This window comes from Anabas testudineus, chromosome 2 (assembly GCF_900324465.2).
Source record: "Anabas testudineus chromosome 2, fAnaTes1.2, whole genome shotgun sequence".
In the NCBI taxonomy this organism is placed as follows: Eukaryota; Metazoa; Chordata; class Actinopteri; order Anabantiformes; family Anabantidae; genus Anabas; species Anabas testudineus.
The window spans coordinates 24813458-24832699 of record NC_046611.1 but is presented as its reverse complement, the minus strand read 5'-3'; the positions used below and the strand labels follow the sequence as shown (position 1 = coordinate 24832699).

Genomic DNA, 19242 nt, shown 5'->3' with positions numbered 1-19242 from the left:
GTTCTCTATTGCATTAGCACACAATAAAGTGGCCAGGGACTGCTACAGACGTTTATGTGGAATCCAGTTAACACTCCGCCAATTCGTTTTTTATTGGGACACAATCAATTTTTATTCATTTTAAAGCCAGAATGCTTTCTTTCATTGTGTGCCTACCCCAGCTTATTACACCCTAAACTAATTACTCAGTTGTTTTCACAAAATGCTAATGTTTATGTTAAAGATTTCCTCTTTGAAATGCAGGCCTGACATCCATATACATAATGTGAAATTTTGTAAATTCTAATGTAAGTCTGTCACATATGTTCCTCATTACCACACACTTCCCACTATGTTTAAACCACACTAATTGTATTCATTTAATTTGTAGAAGTCTGGCAATGGCAATAAGGTTTGAGAAATACCAGTGTGGCATGTTGATTTGGAACATTTACAATATGAGTCAGCAGATCTGGCTCTTTGGTCAAAACCTGGGCTCAAAGAAATTGATTGATCCCTCTTTTGAAATTAAGACATTACCTTCATAGGTAATATTTTGAGAACCTACTGTAGTAAGAGCTAGAAGTTAATTTAAGTCCAAAAGCAAGTGTGTGTAATTTAAGCACTATTTCTAAAGCTGTCGACTAGTAATAGTGAAGTTGAAATAATAGACACATGACTGACAGTCTTTGAACTGTGTGGTCTCATATGTTCCCATTACATCATTAGCATGTTATTGCAATCAAATAATTACTGTATACTTCTTAGCTTAAAGGATACCAAATGTACAGTCTTCTAAATATTGAAAAGGAAAGTGTGAGCTAAACATATACAGTAGCTTTTGAGAGTTTGATCCGAACTTACAGCCTCTATTTATTTTGGTGCTTATTTGAATAGTTGAGAATTGGGTGAATGTGTGGCGGGGAAACAGCTCGAGTCGTCTCAGTGTGAGCTAGAGGTGCGCAGCTTCACTGCGGTGAGATAATTAGAGTGCTTAAGTGCTCCTGGAGACAAGGCAAAGCCAGATACCCTCTTCCTCTTCTGCACCTACTCTTATTCGCCAAGAAGGTCTTTAATGGCTCCCATTTGACTCTGATATCAATTGTTGTTTGGTATCAGATGTACACCTTGTACCCTTCACCGTTTGCACTGAAGCGCATTTGACCTGAACTGTAATGTAGGCAACAGGCGTCAAGTCTTTTCCTCCAACCTCCAGCCCTCTGCTGCTTTCCCATCAGGCAAATGCACAGGCATCTTCTATCTGGTATTGCATTTCAATAAGCACAAAGACAGAATATTCATAGCTGCATCCTCAAGTGACAGTCAGTGACATTAGTCAGCGTACAGTAAATGTGTATGAGCTTGTGTGCTTGTGGGTGGGTGCAGATATTTTCTGTTCCAGTTTTGGGATTTGTCGTGCAGTGGGCTCTGGAATGCTTTCAACACATTGATGAGATGACAAGTTATCATTGATCTGTCCTTACTTAGTGGGATCCATTAAATAATGTATGGGCTCCTGTGCATTACCAGTGCACTCTCCTGTCCTCAACCCATTAGAGGAGTAGGGCACGGGGCCCTAGTGGCTCCCGGCCCTCAAAGGTCCTTGAGCTTTCATTTAATTAAATTATACTATAATGAAACTTCCCATAATGAGATTAATTTTAATTATTTATCAGTGACCGATTTAGGGGAGAGGCAGCATTAATAATGCATGAAATGGCTAAACATTTTTCAGTTCATCTTTTCCTTTTGTTAAAGGTGCAATTTATTAAGTGCTCTGCAGCTGTTAGAAGTGATGGATGGTGGAGATGTGGACAGCCAGGCCCCAGAGGTCAGCGAGAAGGGCAGCTGAAGTGCTTGGCTGTCATTCGATAATGTGCATTTTATTTATAAATTATCATCACAACTGTATATACACGATACATTACTTTTCCCTAGTGTGTTTACATAAATCCATTTGTCTGATAAGACTTTAAAAAAGAAATTGTCTCAGCATTCCTCAAATATACGATGATGTTGTCATCATTCTCTTAATGCTTAATTATTTTTTTAAAGGCCTGCAGTTCTCTACTAATGATTGTATACCTCAGGTTGGCATGTCGATTCTTCTTGTATAAACACATTAGAAGACTTTGGTGGTTGGCCAACAAAATAGGGGAAGATTGTCAACTATCACACAGTGTGAAACTGTAATTAGCTGGCATGGGAGTCTGCTTATTCGAGTTCCCGGGCAGGAGAGACAGTGGTACAGTTGGGATCTGTAAGGTGATACATTGTTGGAAACAATTACCTTTGTGATTTAAATGAGCACATTTTAAATCTTCATAACTTTTGTGTCAGCTGACAGAAACATATAGGCAGGCAGAGCAGCACCAGTGGCTCAGCGCAGGAGAATGTCATTGGGACGGTGAGCCGAGTGCATTTATCAGGCCTTCATCAATAGCTGATTAATAATTCAGGCAGAGTCTAGGGCTTCTTCAGGGCAGGGTTTCAGCTAGCTTGTAATTTTGTAAATTGCATAGTCATCATGCAATGGACGGAACAGGCTTCTCGGAGAGTCACAGCTGTGAATGTAGGTTGGCCTTATAGGATTAGAACAGGTACAGGAAGAGTTTAAACCAGATGGGCAGTATTGTATTCAGCTGTCCATAACATAGCTAGTTTCAAGCGTCGTTCTCTGGATAGATTGGGGCCAGAGATACTGTAATTCTGAAGAGCAGCAAACAAGCCTCATATTTAGTAGATATAAAACACACACACACACACACTTCTCTTCTGGAGGACAGGCTGGCTCACAGTTATCTATGATGGTGGCTGAGGAAGAATTCTCTAATGAGAATTAAAGCGCTTGTGTAGTGTTTATTAATTTAATACCAAAACACCATAATGTTCTGTAAAAATAAAGGAAATTATTATTTTTAAAATACTGTTATTGACAAAGAAATGATTGTAATCAAAATCCTGTAATATTATATAGCTGTGGAGTAACCAGTTACCTTAAAACACGTCAGCACTGAAATGTAAGTGTGATCTTGGGTTTTGTTCCAACTAAAGTAAAAATTCCAGAACATTAGTAAATGTCAGGATCTTTATGAAAATGGGTTATTAGAAAAAACTTTTTCTTCCTATGAACGTTTGGTGAACAAGACCCAATGTTACCAAAGCCACTATGGAGATCAGTATACAGCTAATGTTTTTTTGGTGAACCACCACCAACCAGCCCTGTCCTTTGACCAAATGTCTACGTCCCCCGACTTACAGAAAACAAACAAACATTTCTTTTCTATTGTTAGTTTTTCATGGTACTTTTGCCCAGGTGCAGCATTAGCAGAACAGTGAATGAGCCAACTCCTCAATTACCCCCACCCCCACCCAGTTCACTGATAAGTCCCATTCAGCCGGACGGGCCCTCTAATTGCTCTGACCAGTTTTACCTGTTCCACATCCAAAAGTGCACTATTCTTCCACATTGTTTCCCAGGCAACTGGAAGCTTTTGTGACCTATAAAAAGTTGCTAGTCCTGTAACTGATCCGAAGCTAGGCAGTTGTTTGTTTCCATGGCAGGCTGCTGAGGTATTTATAGCTCTATCTAGCTGGTGTTGGTAGGCACAGAAAGCATTACTAACAACTTAATTCATTTTTTTGGAAGAAAGAAATTCTCTGGTGCTTTTCGTGGCCTGAAAGTCATACAGGGACTTGACTGGATGTTTTGAGAACAAAAAACACCTGGGGGTTCAGCTATTGAGTCACAAAGTCTGGAGGAAGAAAGCTCCGCGCTCGTCTCCCCTGTTTTCCCACTGTCTGCTTTTTCCCCCTCAACGCAGAAGCGGATTCTTGTAACAAAAACATAATGTTTATTTTGGACTCGGAGGCAATGCCCCAGATGACCGGAATTTCTTTGTTGTGGTTTCGTTTGTGTTTTTAACCAAGACATGCAGAGCTGCTGGTATCGATGAATCATATGTTCATCATCAGAGGTCCCCGGCAGTTCATCACATCTCCCCTCACTGTGTGCGTCTTTATCAAAAAGGTTAGTCAGGAAACCCTCCGTATGAAAGTGATAATTTATCTCTGATTCACAAGGTTGAAAAGGTATATTAATTATTAAAGGTGTGAAGTACAGAGTTCAAGAAGAGATCTCCCTAAAGGCATTTGGCAGCTGTACCAAAGTTACATCCAATTTCAAAGTACAGTCTGTCTCTACGTTTTGTGTTCACTGTCTTTTTAGACTACACATGGAGAATATCATTTCCCCTGATCTATGCTGTTCTGCAGTTTTATATACACACTTGTTTCATATTGTTCCTACAAATGTTTAGCTCAAGAAGGGTACACACTGCCATAGTAAAAAAATAATAACAATCTAAGCTAATATTGTTCCTTGATAACCCGGAGTAGAAAGGTAAGAAAGGTTTGAGTCCATGAAGGAGGCTGTGCAACCGATGGAATGAGATGGACTTTTAAAAGAGGTGAGATATCAATAGGAATCCATTTAGTTTATGGACTCAATACATTAACCTAACTAATAATCAATCAGTCTTGTCTTTAAAGCGTTTTAATGCACATAAATCTCAACCGTCAATGCATTTCCAGCTTCATGCTCACTCTTAACCCCATTGTTGTATTTACTATTATCCGCTATTGTCCGTTTCTTACTTCCCCCATTTAAATTCAACTTTTACTGTAAGGTTCTCCTCGCGATCACTGTTAGATTCCAGTAATGCTGCTTTCCAACAGCGTCTAGGGTAAAGAAGATAAAACGTTTAAAGAGCACGCTGGAAAACACAGGCAGACTCTTCAGTGTAATTTTATAAATAGAAATAAGTCCTAAACTTTGCTTTTTTTTTTCTTTTACTCTTTTTTGTCGCAGAGCACAACCCCAAAAAATCTGCCTGTCATTACAAAAGTATGGTGTTAACCATGACACAAACACAAAAATGCTGAATAACCAGAGGAATAATCCTATGATAAAGCAGTAAAATACAGCATGACACTCTCTTTTCTCAAATCACTTGTAAGCAGTTGTAGCTATAGAGGAGACAGAAGATATTTCTTTCACACAAGTGCACATACAAAAGGGAGAGTGTGCTACAAAGAGTGCATTGCAAATTCCATTTCCTCATAGAGGAAGTCACCTTTTAACGGGTCCACTGCTGTTCTGAACACATCAAGAGGAAACAAACATGGAAAGTTGGCACATCATTGAGTCCAGCCGGTTCTATTGATGTATTTCACAATGTTATATTTGTCCAAGTGAACCACATTAGGAAGTCTGAGATCTCAAGACAGTGGACTAGCAATACTGTTAGACTGGGGAGAAAAATAGATGTTTGCTTTCAATTCATTATTTTGTATGTTTGATATTTTGTCCTGCCATGTAACCCACTGTTAGTGGTCTCCGGCCTGGGATGATGCAGTTTTTCATTTGTTTACATGTAAAGTAACGTGGACAGCTCTTCCTGTTCAGTGGGTGTTGATAGTGCAGCAGTAGTAACCTAGTAAAAACAATAAATGAAAGGCTGTCTCCCTTACTCACGATGACTACACTGACAAGTACCAGACACATGCACAGAAGTCACTATGAAGTACTTTGGGGTAAGGTATTAGCATATATGTCAGCACTCTTCTCATATAGTCTTAAACTATGATTATCCCTTTGGTTATTTTGGAACTTCTCATGCTTCAGGTCCCTCTGACACCAGTCTGATGGGAGGCACCTACTAGTTTGGCAAGATGCTAATACTGTACTTCACACTGTCCTCAAGGCTGTGAAAAACTGTGTAGCTCAGCTTGTTTCCCACTGTTCTTTGAGTGACATTTGGTGTGCAGGAGTTTAAAATCATGGAAAACTGCTGTCTGATAAATAGCATTCAGAAGTTGAAGTACAACAACACCTTGCACTTTGGGAACAGATGTAGGTTAGATGTACATTATTTTTTAGTCTGTAGTAGAAAGATGATTCTGTATCTGTACCCCTTGGCTCTCCCAGTACCACAACTTAAATGTGGAAGCATATTCTGTCAGTGAGACAAACCACTGGCTCACACTGGGCCGCCTCTTTTGAAACTGTATTTAGTCACTAAGCAGAATGGCACAGACCCAATCTAAGTGGCTTTCATCTGGCCAATTCAAACAGACGTTTGACCCCAGACATTTGCCTAATGTGTTTTTGTTATGTGGACTTCTGGCTTCACAAATGTCACAGTGGCTGGACAAGTGGGGGTTTGGTGAGTGGCTCAGGGGGTTAGAAGGTGGGGGGGGTTTAGGAACAGGCAGTCAGCTTGAGGGGGTGGGGTTGCGAGGCAGCAGTTATGTCTAAAACCTCTGCATTTTGTACTCAAACCCATTGGGAGTTGGTGGCGTGGTGAACATAAGTTTCCAGTGGAGAGCAGCCCCCCCCTCCTCATGGGCCAGACCCATTGCAAGCCTGCTGATCAGTGGCCTGGCCCCCGGCGCTCTGCTGACTTGGGCCCAACTGGTTAGGCAGCTGTGGAGGAGACGGGGAGTGCCACATATCTGGCCGCCTGGGTTGCACAAGTCAGAAGCCAAATCCAGACAGTTGGGACAGTCTTGACAAATGCAGCCATTAGAGGGTTCCTGAAAATTTATTACCAAACATATTGGTATTTTAGGGTGCAGCTGATTCAGATTTAGTGGTGTCGCTGGTGAGGCTTATATATAAACCAGAATATCATATTAATTACAGATACTACTGTTGGAGAAATTCTAAAATCACACTATCCTCTTATTACTCATGTGCTACCTACTTTAACAATCACTGACATCTGTTCATCTTGCAAAGTTACAGTATTTATCAGATTCCACAGTGGCTGTATTTATATTCAAACTCAATGTTGAGTTTGTTTCAGCAACGAAATCAAACAACACAACGGCAGAAACTGTGTTTTGTAAATCTTCTTGTAAATTCGCTTTTTTTTTTGTTTATTCTATGTAGTGAACTAATGCATGTCACCTCTGTCAAAATGTGTTGTATGTTAAAAGTGAAAAGACAAAAACACATAATATAAATATACTTTTTAAATTAACTGCAAACCTTTATTGTCATTGCTCAGTAAGTCATATGAGAGCAATTACCTCTGTCACACAGATGGGTGGAGGCTGAGGGCCATCCAATATTGAAGTAGATCACATACTACTGAGGGCCAGGCAAAACCCACTTATTCACAGAATAACTGGAGAGAAAGTATTTCTCTTCCACATTTAAATATGAATATCAAAATAAACGGAAACTTGATCACACATATTTAGTCGGAGAAAGGTCACTGAACTCTTGTGCTTAGTTTACAACGTAAACATGTAAACTTTACATGAATCACTGTCTTGAACACCTCACAAACCTTGTATTATAACTTTTCTTTAGTTTGAGAAAATGGAAGCAGACATCAGTGGCAGCTCAGTGAGTGATGTGGTTCTCCACAGGTGAGTTTGTCTTGGTGTCTTAGTACAGGCAAAACCTTAATGTAATGTTGTCTACATTCTAATATGCAGCATATAAAACATACTTAATTGATGTAATAAGCTGAATTTGTTAAAATTTTCTCTCTCTCTTAATATATATAGAGAGAGAATGTATATTGTAGCACCCACAGCTGCAGTGATGTCTCATTCTGAGTAATAGGTCTGTGAAGCGTGCTCGTTAGTCTATCTTGTCCATCTGAGGCCAGGTGTGTCTCACCAGTCAGAAAGTACATGTTTTCTCTCATGGTATATTCAAGACTAAATACTAGTGTTGCATATCATTCATAAGACAAATGGTTGTTTGACTTAATTCAAAACATGTTCTCCTTGTTTTGTTTGGAACAAGTTCGGCTGCAGCAGCAAGGTCACTATATTCATTTAAGTTTGCGACGTCCACTGAGGGCAACCATTTCCTTTGTTCCTCGCTCTTCGTAGAGGAAAGTTCCAATGTATTTTCATGTTTGAGGTATGCCGTGTTTGCTTTTATCACTGCTCCTCAGCCAAGCATGCCAACGTGATGTTTGTTTATAAGGAATTCAGGCTTCACTCAGAACTTTCATTCACCACTTGAAAGCACTTGAGTTGCTACTAATTTACCTTGAGGTACTTCAAAATTATCTGTCTGCACTGTCACAATCTTTTTTTGTGGTTCAAACTTGGTATCATCAAAGATTCTCTTCAGAGTTTAATGAAAACCTGTGAGATAGATGGGTTAATGTTATAGTGTATAAAACTTGACTACCGCATGCAGAAAGACATCTTCAACTTAAATGTAAGATAACATGCTTTTGGGCCTCAAAATGATGTTGGTTGCTCTTTGTTTTTGCTGTGATTGATTTAGCTGTCATTGTTGCTATGCAAGTTGGTTTTAAGTTAGTATTACAGAGTTCATTTGAAAACACAAGCAGTGGGAATGGAGGAGGAAGCGAAGAGTATTGAAAATGATCTTGAATTTCCCTTGGTCATCAGTGGTGCTTTGCTTTACCGAGCATATGTCACTCGATGTAGCTCAGTTATTTTCACCAGGAAACTATGCACATTGAATAACTCGGGAATATCCAGTGCCTAGCACTTAGCGAGCTCTCTGACAAATTGCCATGCAGCAAATTTAATGTCCCACTTGTGTCAGGGCAAGGCTGCAGGGTGGGAGGTTTGTGTTGTTAAGAACGTTTTTATTTTCTCCTTAGTTAATAGGCGAACACTTCACCTGGTAATGCCTGTATAAATATATAAAAACTGTTATTTTCTCTAAAGTTATCCCAAGTTCAGATTTCTCTTCTTGGGGAAACTTTGGAGTGTAATGCTCTGCTGAGACTTATGTCAAAAAAGGAACTTGATCTCTCCAATGTGTGACACTGTATAAACACCGAAGTAGCTCTACCCAAACAAATTCGAAAATATTGCAACTGTGTCGCCAGGGTGTTAGCATTTTGTTTCATCTCTAACATTTGATCCCCTGTCACGCCGCTCCTGCTCCTTTCACACTGTTTATATATTCTTTGTCAAGATAAGTAAACTGACTTTACGGTGATGCTATCCTTTATGCAACAACAGGGGGGAAAAATCACCAGAGTTTAGAGCCGAAAACCTTCCAAGTACTAGGATTCCAGTTAGATGTACATTAACTCTCCGTCCCTTATCTTGAAAATGGAATCAGCCATTTGGACGTTAGTCTATTCTCATGTATGTGAGAAGCTGAGCGGATAACCTGTTGGCAGTGGAGGACAGTGCAGATCTCTCTTCACTCTAAATTGCAGGCAGAGATCCCTGTAACCCCACATGAAGACCATTGAGTCCCATCAAGATAATCCTTAATAAAGAATGGCTTCACATTTAATCTTAGCTCACTTCTCAAATTTCTTACTTGATATAGTTTTTGGCAAGTGGCGTTTTAGAGCTGATGTCAGTTGGACAGTATCATTGCATCTTTTGTTAAGCTTCCATTTGGCACATGTAGAGGCTCTAAACTTTTCTAGTTAAAGGAAAGATTATTTTTGTACTAATTATGCATTGAGTGGTTACATGTTACTGAATATGTAGTGGTGCCTGTAATGTGACTATAGGAATTTTTTATCTTCTTGACAATTTAAATTCAAAGTTTTCCCTATTTCTCACATGAGATAGCTTGGATTCAACACTCTTGCATTTAATACACGGGGGAAGTAAAAATAGTAATCATCCCCAGGAAAAGTGCGAGGTTGATTGGAGCCTTGATTCAAAACATACCATACATCACTGCACTCAGGGAAGTACGAGGAAAATCTGAGTTTAGTCGCTGAAACATAAACAATTCTGGATAATGATACTGTGCAATTTGAAAATAACTCACTTGCAAAATTACATCGTGGGCTAATTTTATACAGCTGCTTATTGAAATAGAGAGCAACAGAGTAAATGCAGTAACTCGGTTGGCATGTGTACCCCTCTGCTATTAGAAATAGTTACTTGAGAGTCCCCGAGCATCTATTAGTCAACGGAGTTATCAAGAACCTGTTCGATGTGCAATATATTTCATGCTCTCATACTGAAATGTAAGCCTATGGATTTACCTGTGGGCAGTTGTTTCAGAAAGGGGAGTAGCGCTTGCATCTCCAACACATCCACATCATTGCTGCAGTGCATTTAAATCAGGTGCACTGCAGCCCACATCTATTTCTGTGAGCTCCTCGTTGACTGTATTTATACAGAAGTTAGTGTTGATTTTCTTTACTCTTATCATATAGACATTTACTAACTTAATACTTCCTGTTTGATTGAAACAATCATTTGTGGCAAATACTGAAAACAGACAGTAGTGGCATGTGTGACAAATATTGTTTCTCATCGTCACCCACTCCCTAGTAGGTCACAGACACATACAAGTAGTGCATTGCATCGACAAGCCACTAACACAGTACACTATTCTTTTAGCAGCGGGTGTTCATTTTCTCTCACCACCTCTTTACCATAATAAATGTATGATTTCCTATTTTTTGGCAATCATTTTTCACTACTACAGTTGGTGTTTCACCTACAGTTTTGTTACCTACAGAAATTGAATTAATTTGGCCCATTGATCTGTCTCCATCATTCATTACACAGAACTGGTCTTCTTGAAAAGAATGCGTGACATATTGGAGCAAAAGTTGTAGAGGCCTCATAGCCAGCTCGAATAAATCACTAGTTTCAGCTCATCAGTAGCTGCATGGCCTGGTGTAGCAGCTTTGCACAGTTAAAATAATAACGTGGAGCAGACAGAAGGCAATCATTACCTTGCACACAGACGCGGTGTGTATGTGTTGACGGAGGGCTTCCACTAGACTGCTGTGGAGACGGACAGAGCCGAGCCACTTGGCCAGCTCCCCATCACCTACGTTATTGACATAAACCCCTGTTTACCCTACGACAGAGGTCCCTCTAAGATGGAGAGAAGTCCAGCGTTGACCTAAGACTCACAAGAGCAATGTGGTTTTGGTGAAAAAAAAAAAGGAGCATAACAAAAACAAGAGGGAACTGGGGGGGGGGGAGAAGAAAAGTGTGGGCCCTCAGGGGGTGTGAGCGGAGCCTGGCGTTCCAGTGGATAGGCAGGCCAATGGAGAGATCAGGCATTTCAATGTCTTAGTCTCCACTAATACAATCTGGAGAGGGCTCTAAGGCTTAAAGCTGTGAGTGAATGACATATGGGGAGCTGGTGTGAGGCGCAACTCCCCCGTGCCTCCTCCAGACCCAAAGTCTTCCTGCGAGAGAACACCGAGCAACTTTTCTGCTTTTTCAAACAGCAGCAGCCTCCCTCTCCCTCTCCCTCCCTCATTCACTGCCTTTCTCTCTCCCGTCCTCCCTCCCTGTCGCTCTCTCTCTCACTCTCCCTCTCTCTCTCTTTTTTTCCCTCTCCCTCAGACACTCACTAGTCACTGCCTGAAGCTGTAATCGGACAACTCTCTTTCTCACTAGGATTGAGTCTCCTGAGAGACCGCACCGGGCTCCATGGGTTCCAACACCTAAAATGAAAAAGAAAAAAGTAGTCTTGTAGTTTACATTTGTTGTGCTGCAGATTCTACCACCACTTGAAGAGCTGTTTCAGAAACTTCGCTGTCCGTTCTGCTGGACTGAACAGTCTGTGTGTAGAAGATCTTTTAAAAAGAAGATATTAGAAGGGATAAACACACAGGGATTCAACCATAATTCTAGTGAGTATTACCTCTATTTCTAAAGCGTGTTCGAGCTGTTGGCTGACTTGTCTTCATTTCTCTGAGGTTTCGTGTGTGTGAGGTTCTGTGTGGTGAAATGCTTCTTTTATTAACATTTAATTTAGGATAAAATTCTCAATTAAAGCATTTATGTCAGCAGAGTGGTTGCAATAGCACGTTAATTTCAAACTTATAGTATAATTTATTGTAAGGTTTAAAATAGCTTCTACAGTAATGCACATTTATTATTGTAAGAATTGTTTATATAGTAATAATTATGACAATAATGTCAAATGGATGAAGGCTGTAATCTGCACGTTAGAAGTAACTCACTGATAAATATCAAAAAAATAAACAAATGCTTTAAAGAAATGCCTACTTTTAATTTTAAATGGAAGTAAATGCCATCCACCTCCGGATAAGTCATTACAATAATATAATATTATGTTTTTTTTTTATTTTAAATTATTATGAACCATACATATGATAATTTCAACAAAATCCTACGAGTATTTAAGGTAAGTAAATAGATTAGAAAAAGTCTCATTTTTATAAAAAATCTTTATTTGTATTGTAGCTCAGAAATCGTTAAAACAACATAATTTCTCTTCCTTTATTTAACTGATGAAAATTTAGTTTAAAAAATTAACTCAAAATTTTATCTGTTTTATTTATAACGTGCAAAAAATGTGTTTGTTCATTAACAACAAAAACATCATGGGTGCAAATTTATCCAGATTTCCTTTTGGAAAAATGGCATCCTTATCTGCATGGCCCATTTTACATTTTGAACCAGGCAAAGAAAACATGCTGGTCCCTGCAGGAGACCCTTTTCGACTGGCAGAACAAACAAAACCGACACAGTTAAAGCAGTTGACATCCAATGCCATCTGCTGAGGCCAGGAATGCTATGAGGAGACCTTAGAGGCGCTCAGCGTCTGACCAATACAACAGGCCTCAACTCCCGGCCGCGCTGCATCGCCACTCGCCAGTATTTGACGTGTAGTGGAGATGACTCACACACTTTAATCACTGGCTTCTCTAATTGAAGGATGTTCTGGTTTAATGTTCTGTGTATGATCACAGGTTTACATAACAAGTCAGGGAATTATTCAGTTCTGTGTGTATGTGTGTGTGTGTGTGAAGGGAATTTCATCTATGTGAAATTGTGCTCTGTTTTTTTTTTTCCTCTTTCTTTTTTTCATCCACTAATTCCTGTCATTTTCAAACACCTGCCCTTTTTGGTGTTTAGAAAGGTGTGTGTTAGTAGATGAAAGAGTATAAATAGAGTGGTTGGGATAGCCTAGTGAGTCAGACTGCTTGCAGAGTGGCCTCCGCTCCGTGTAGACAAACATGACAGTGTGTGTGACCGCCTGCTGCAACCATTCACTCACACAATAACCTTATTTATCCAATTAACAGATAATGAGCCGCCTGATTTGGGGCTGTTTACACAGTGTATTTGCTTTGTGCTGGGAGGAGATCAGGGTATCTCTGCCTGAGTTCAGAGCTCCATGCATGTGCAGCAGCAGTGTGCACAGGCAGGAGTGGTCGGCAGTGACGGTGTCATTGTTTGCCCAAGGCCTGATGCCTTCCGTTTGGATGTGTCTAGCCGACTGAGCCCTTATCCTCTTCTCTCAGAGGGGAGATGGAAAATGGTGAAAGACACAAAGGGCTAATTGATCTGGTCTCACTTGGCTATTAGTTAGGAAGACAGAGAGCAGGAGATAGAGCCCAAGAGAAAGAAGGAGGAAATAAGGGACCTCCTGTTAAGTAGCCCATACTGGGCGATTAGTGGGCAGCAGTTGTTTACTAAATACTATGGGCTGTTATTTTGTTAACACGCCACTGTTTGGATCTGGAATATGTGGCTGAAAGAGCAGGAAATGAGCTTAAAGATTTCTGTTGAGTGCCTGAACAGGTCCTCAATCACTAATACCCACTTGTGTGTTTGTTTGTAAATAGCAGTATTTTTATATTTCTTGAAATAGTAAAGAAACCAGTGAACTACTAAAATAAATAGAAATTGTATTTAAATTAATTGCATTGTACTGTAAATGTGCCTATAGTACTACAGCACTACTTACAGTATTATATAAAATGTTTGTCTCTTTAAAATTATTATGCAATGTTAGCAATTTTATTATTTCACCTATTTCTTAGATAATTTATAAAATAATTTCTTTATCACTGTCTCATATTTGAGAGAATTAGAGTATAAATATAAACTATATAATCATTTTTTTTAAAGATTGGTCCCTGGATTTTCTTTGTGTTGTAAAACCTCCCACATTCTACGGAGGTCATGGCGGTAGGCAGCTTGTGATAAAATATGCGCCTTAAATCTTGTTTGATGGCCCCTCAAAGTCGAAGTTGCCTTCTGGAAATAATTCTGAAGGTTGAAGAGCACAGTATTAACAGGTTTAATGCAGCTATTGAGCGAATTACTGGAGCAAAATGTCAGATTGAGCCAAATGAGAAAGACACATTGTGAACCAACAATCAGCACGTCTGTTAATATTTGTGCTTTTAATTACAAGTGCAAAATTTTAAAATTGTATCTGAAGGACCATGTGCTTCCATAATTTGTCACTGCAAGTCTCATTTGAATTCTGTGCATGAAAATAAATCTCTCTACAGTACATCAGTGCAAATAGATGTACCACGCATGGAATATGAAAAATATAAAAAGCAATGTTTTGTGTTTTTATCTAAAAATTATTCAAATATATATTTTGGTAAACGTTCTTATATTTTAGTAATATTTAGTTTAAATAAATATGTTGCTCTATTTTATCAGAAAACAAGTCAGAAACATGCTCTCATTAATCAGAATTACATAGCATTACATGATTATTTTTCTTATTTTGTGCAGCAGTTGTCTTAAAACTCTACGTTATTCAATGTTGCATTTCTTGGCAGCGGTCATTTTTTTTCAGCCACATATAGAAACACAACTGAAGTGTAGCATTTTGTAAACTGCGCCTAATTCCGTTCACATCTGTGTCCAATTGTTGTCTGCATCTACATTCTTTGTGAGTGGATTTATTTTTCCTGGGCCACCATGTGGATTCAGCTGACCAGCTTAAATCGGGATTAGGTGTGTTAAAGTTTGATTTTGATTAGAATATTGTTTTTCTAAAGTTGTAACTCACAACACATGGCTTGTAGTCTGTAAAATCCAGAGGTCTATGGACTTTGCCCAATAAAATTAATATCTGTTAAATATGATACGGGGAGTGGAAAATGGAAATAAAGAAATAAAGTATATTCACATCTTTTATTTTTCTGCTGACACTAATTATTTAATAGTTTTAAGCCAGTCTTCCATATAAAAATGGGTGATCCTTGCATTAATAGAAACCCAGATACAGTATGTGAAGCAAAGGAGAAGAGAACAAATTTGTGCCAGGTCAGACAGCCTGCATGCTGAGATGATCTATGCTAAAAGCTTGGCTTTGACTGTGTTTACCTTTGGAAACGCAGGTCTTAGAATAAGTAAAGCGAAGCAAAGGGGCCAGCAAACAACTGTGAGTGAAGCGTGTTGTGGCAGTTCTTCTTCTTTCTTCTTCCTCTTTCTCTTGATGACACTTCCAGTGCTTCATCTAGCCAGGCTTTGTTCTTGTTAGCTTCAAAGACCTGACAGTTCAGGTTGAACTAAGAAGCACATCAAACAGAGGGAATGTAGGCCCTTTTTTAAAACAATAAATATACAGCATCGCAGAAGAAAGGCTTGTTGTTGCTTTTCAATCTTTGCCGTCTCCTCTCTCATCTTCCTCGCTGCTCCTCTTTCTCCTCACCTGGCTGATTTCACCTGCTGGCAGCGGCCGAGACACCAGCATGGTGATGGCTTCATTGCCCTGCACTGCTGAGCAGAGAAACCAGCCACACACACACACACACACACACACACACCACCACATCAAACCACCACAACACTCTCTCTCCACAACTTCCCCCAAGGTTGTGATCGCTGTTAATGTGCTGTGGCAAAATCTGTTTCTCTTTCATCTGTATGGCTTTTACTTCTGTGGACTTTCTTTTCCATTGATATTTGTTTTAGTTTTTACACCCCCTCTGCGTATTTCAATATCGAGAAATGCCATGAGGAAGCATTGCTGTTGTCCATAGCTTATAAAGTGAGAGGGAAGCGTAACGATTATTTTTCCTGAGATGGCTGTACTGTAAGCAGTGGGAGAATGGGGAAATTGGAAAGCTGGAATTGCATTCATGAAAGCTTCGCCTTGGTGTGAAGAGAAAAGCCTGTTGAGAAAAAAAAAACGTATGATCATGAAGCTCGGGTTTCCCTGGCTCATGTAAACGGTCAACCATTAAAAATCAGGCCAGGATTTAAAAAAAAATAATAAAAGACTTCTATATGTTTCTTTTTTTTTCCTTGTTCCTGACCAGCTGAATACCTTTGACCTGTTTAGGACCCTGTATACCCATGGTGGGCTGGAGTCAGGTCTAATGTAGTGTTATAGCCATGCAAGTATATAGGTTTGCTTGATGTTTGGAGAGAGACGACCAGAGCGGGAGTGAACAGCAAAATGTAACTGTCAGCTAAAGGAGAGTAATAGAGGCATTCGTAGCGTCATAGGAAACATATGTGGCTCCATATGCTCTCCATGTTCTTGTTTCCAGTCTCCATCATTGTCTGAGATGCACCACTGATCTGGGGGCCTCTAAAGTACCCTTCGTGTGTCTCTGTGTATGTGCGTTTGCACCACTGATCTGGGGGCCTCTGAAGTGCCCTATGCGAGAGAGTGTGTGTGTGTGTGTGTGTGCGTGTACACATGCGGACGTACAAGCGTGAGTTATGTGTCTCTGTGTGTTTCGAGAAAAAAAAAAAAACATGAGTTTGTGTGTTGCCACAAAGAAACAAAAGATTTGTATAATGTGCGTGGGCGTGTGTGTATTGCTCTTTTTCTGCCTTTCTGTCCACTGTGAATAGACTGTATAGTATAGAGGTTGTGAATTTCTGTGCTGTGCCGTGGCCCCAGGCTGGGGCAGGCCCGCAAGAAGCAGCCCTGACGGTCATTAGGACCTGTCAGTATGCTGGGAAGGGGGAATGCTGATAAATTTCAGATAGTGTCAATTGCAGATGAAAGATCTGCTGGAGATGCTAGGGGTGTCACGCTTGACTTGTCTCCGCTCAACAAGTCCCATCTTCCTTCCAGCAGCAGGCTACCTCAAGCAGGAAAGGGGGGAAGGCTCTTCCACCCTCCGCTGCCCCTCAGCTCCTGCTATCCCCAACCCCTCACCCCTCTGCCTACCTTCACTCCTTCATCCCCGCTTCCACCCACCCCCCCCTTCTGCTTACCTTGGCTAAGGCGCTTTGCATGTTGATTGGGGGAGGGCTAATCCAGTTTGCAGCTGTCGTAGACCAATGATGAATCACCTTTCCGTCATTTGGCTGTTCTCCCCTTGCTCAGGGAGGAGGGAGGACCTGGAGGAGGAAACAACAGTGGAGCAGGGCTGCGGCTCAGAGAGAGACAATGTGCGCCTCTGTTCCCCCGCTAGCCCTCGCTTCCCATTCTGCTCCAGAGCAACAATAATGTTTTCTCAGACAAGCCTTTTTGTGTCATGGATGGCTCTGGACTGTGACATCGAGCTGCAGTAACAAGGAGTGACATTGTTTCTGCTGGGGTAGGTGGAGACAGAATAAAGAAAGGGAGTGTGGTTTGAGAGGACTCAAAGCCACATCTAGGTCCAGGTAAGAGGACAGTTGAGCCTGCGCCAGCTGCATCAGAGACAAGCAGCCCTCTGCTCGGCGTCAGAGATCGCCTTGGACACGGCTAAACAACTGTTAACTTCTCTCTACTGTGTTGTCTGGTTGACCAAAGTGAAGGCTTTTTAGCCATCAGCTAATGAGAAAAAAAGTTTGGGCAAATGGAGAGAGAGAGAGAGTGTCAGATGCAGAGGAAGTTTAGTTTATTCTGGGCAATCCTTGCTCATATTTACATGTCTGTGTGGTTGTAAGCTGGGATAGTGTGATATTTTTAGGGCAGGGGTAAATTAATATACCTTTGGGAAAAGGACATTGCAGCTTCCACTATTAGAGTTTGTATTGGCCATTTGTTAAACTGTTTTTTGATTACTATCTTTACATATTTTATTACTTTATCTTTTCTTATATCTTTTTGGTTGCAATATAATGTTTAAAAAATATATTTTCTAATAATAATAATGAGGTTTGACTTGAACCGCAAGAAAGGACTGAATTTGCCTGTATTTGTACTGCAAAGTATCATAATATCATAACATTATTATTTAATCTTAAGTACAGCAAAAGCACATGAGAATGTAATCTTTTTATCTCGTAATTCTGGTTTCTTCGTGCCATCTGATAGCACTCAGGCTACTCAAGATTTACTTTAGCATTTATCTTTGTGGCCTTGCATAAAACACCAATGTTTATCAATAGCAGAGATACGCAGAATCCTGCAACATAATTGGAAGTGACAGAATAATGCACAAAACATTTTGCTCTAATTTCATTAACTCACTATTGCAATCAAAATAGCGGCAGAGACAAATGGGCTCTAGAGTTTGTGGCCTTACTTTTCGAGTCACTTGTGCCCTCTTCCTGCTACAGTGTCAGTAATTGTCAAATCCTCTGAGCGCACAAATGAGAAGATAGAATAATGTTTTCAGTGGCTTGGTCTTCTGTATAAACACAGAAACAATTAAGGAGCTGCCAGCGCAAACACATGCCTCATGTGCTCCTCATCTGCCCATCACTAAAGCAATGGTTCTTATAATCAAGCTGAGTGCTGCACTTTTAACAGGCACATTAACCATTGCCTCAAACCACCAAACATCTGTTAACAGTCTTTGATACCACACAGAGCAATATACACTTTAGACCATTTTTGCTTCAAGACACACCAGAGTAAATTGACAGTAAACAGTTGACTTATAGTGAGATTGTTGTAACAAGAGAAATCGGAAACTATCTTGTCAAGATGTTTACTGTTCGTTTCATTATAGCTTTGAATCCCACACAGCTTTTCTTTGTGGATACGCGGGTCTCTGTCATGTTTTACCTTGTATATATATATATATATATATTTTTTTTTTATTTTTGTGACAAAAAATGTCACAAAAATGTCATGTGTTAAATACATTTGAAAAAAAAAGCAATTAGTAAAGTTGCATCAGTTGTAAATTTTAAATGTCATTTTATTAGAATATGTCTTTTACTGACCTATAATATTTTTGTTTACTTTGTAGTATCCTTGACCATTTTATTTACCTACATTTGGACTATTGTATTATGCATATTGTGCACACAGCATTGCTTTTCAGAGCTATGTGTCTTCCCTGAAACCAGAGTGATATGTGTAATTTGATTTGGTGTGTCCATGTGTGTGTGTTTTGTCAGGTCTATGGAAATGCAGGATCTAGCCAGTCCTCACAGCCGAGTAAGTGGAAGCAGTGAATCTCCTAATGGTCCCAACCTCGACAACTCACACATCAATAACAATTCCATGACACCCAATGGCACTGAAGGTATGTGTGCCGCGCTGCCTCCACCTATATGCCATTTTAAATTTTGAAAAAGGCCAAGAATGGTGATAGAATTAATTATAATTACATTTTTTTGCTTTATTAT

At 39.9% G+C, this 19242-nt stretch overlaps 1 protein-coding gene across 10 annotated transcripts in view; it reads left to right on the top strand.

Moving 5' to 3' along the window:
• Window positions 1–19242, top strand: part of eya1 (EYA transcriptional coactivator and phosphatase 1) — a 57726-nt gene that overhangs the window by 9505 nt on the left and 28979 nt on the right. For 5 of the 10 annotated variants that reach the window (XM_026362989.2, XM_026362987.2, XM_026362986.2 and 2 more), the window contains exon 1: window positions 18848–19139. In XM_026362989.2, the coding sequence (XP_026218774.1) occupies window positions 18992–19139 (148 nt within the window). In that variant the 5' untranslated portion in view covers window positions 18848–18991. Of the gene's footprint in view, window positions 1–11361; window positions 11625–17055; window positions 17274–18847; window positions 19140–19242 lie in introns of those variants that run through there. The other 5 variants (XM_026362988.2, XM_026362980.2, XM_026362983.2 and 2 more) reach the window with 4 other exon arrangements.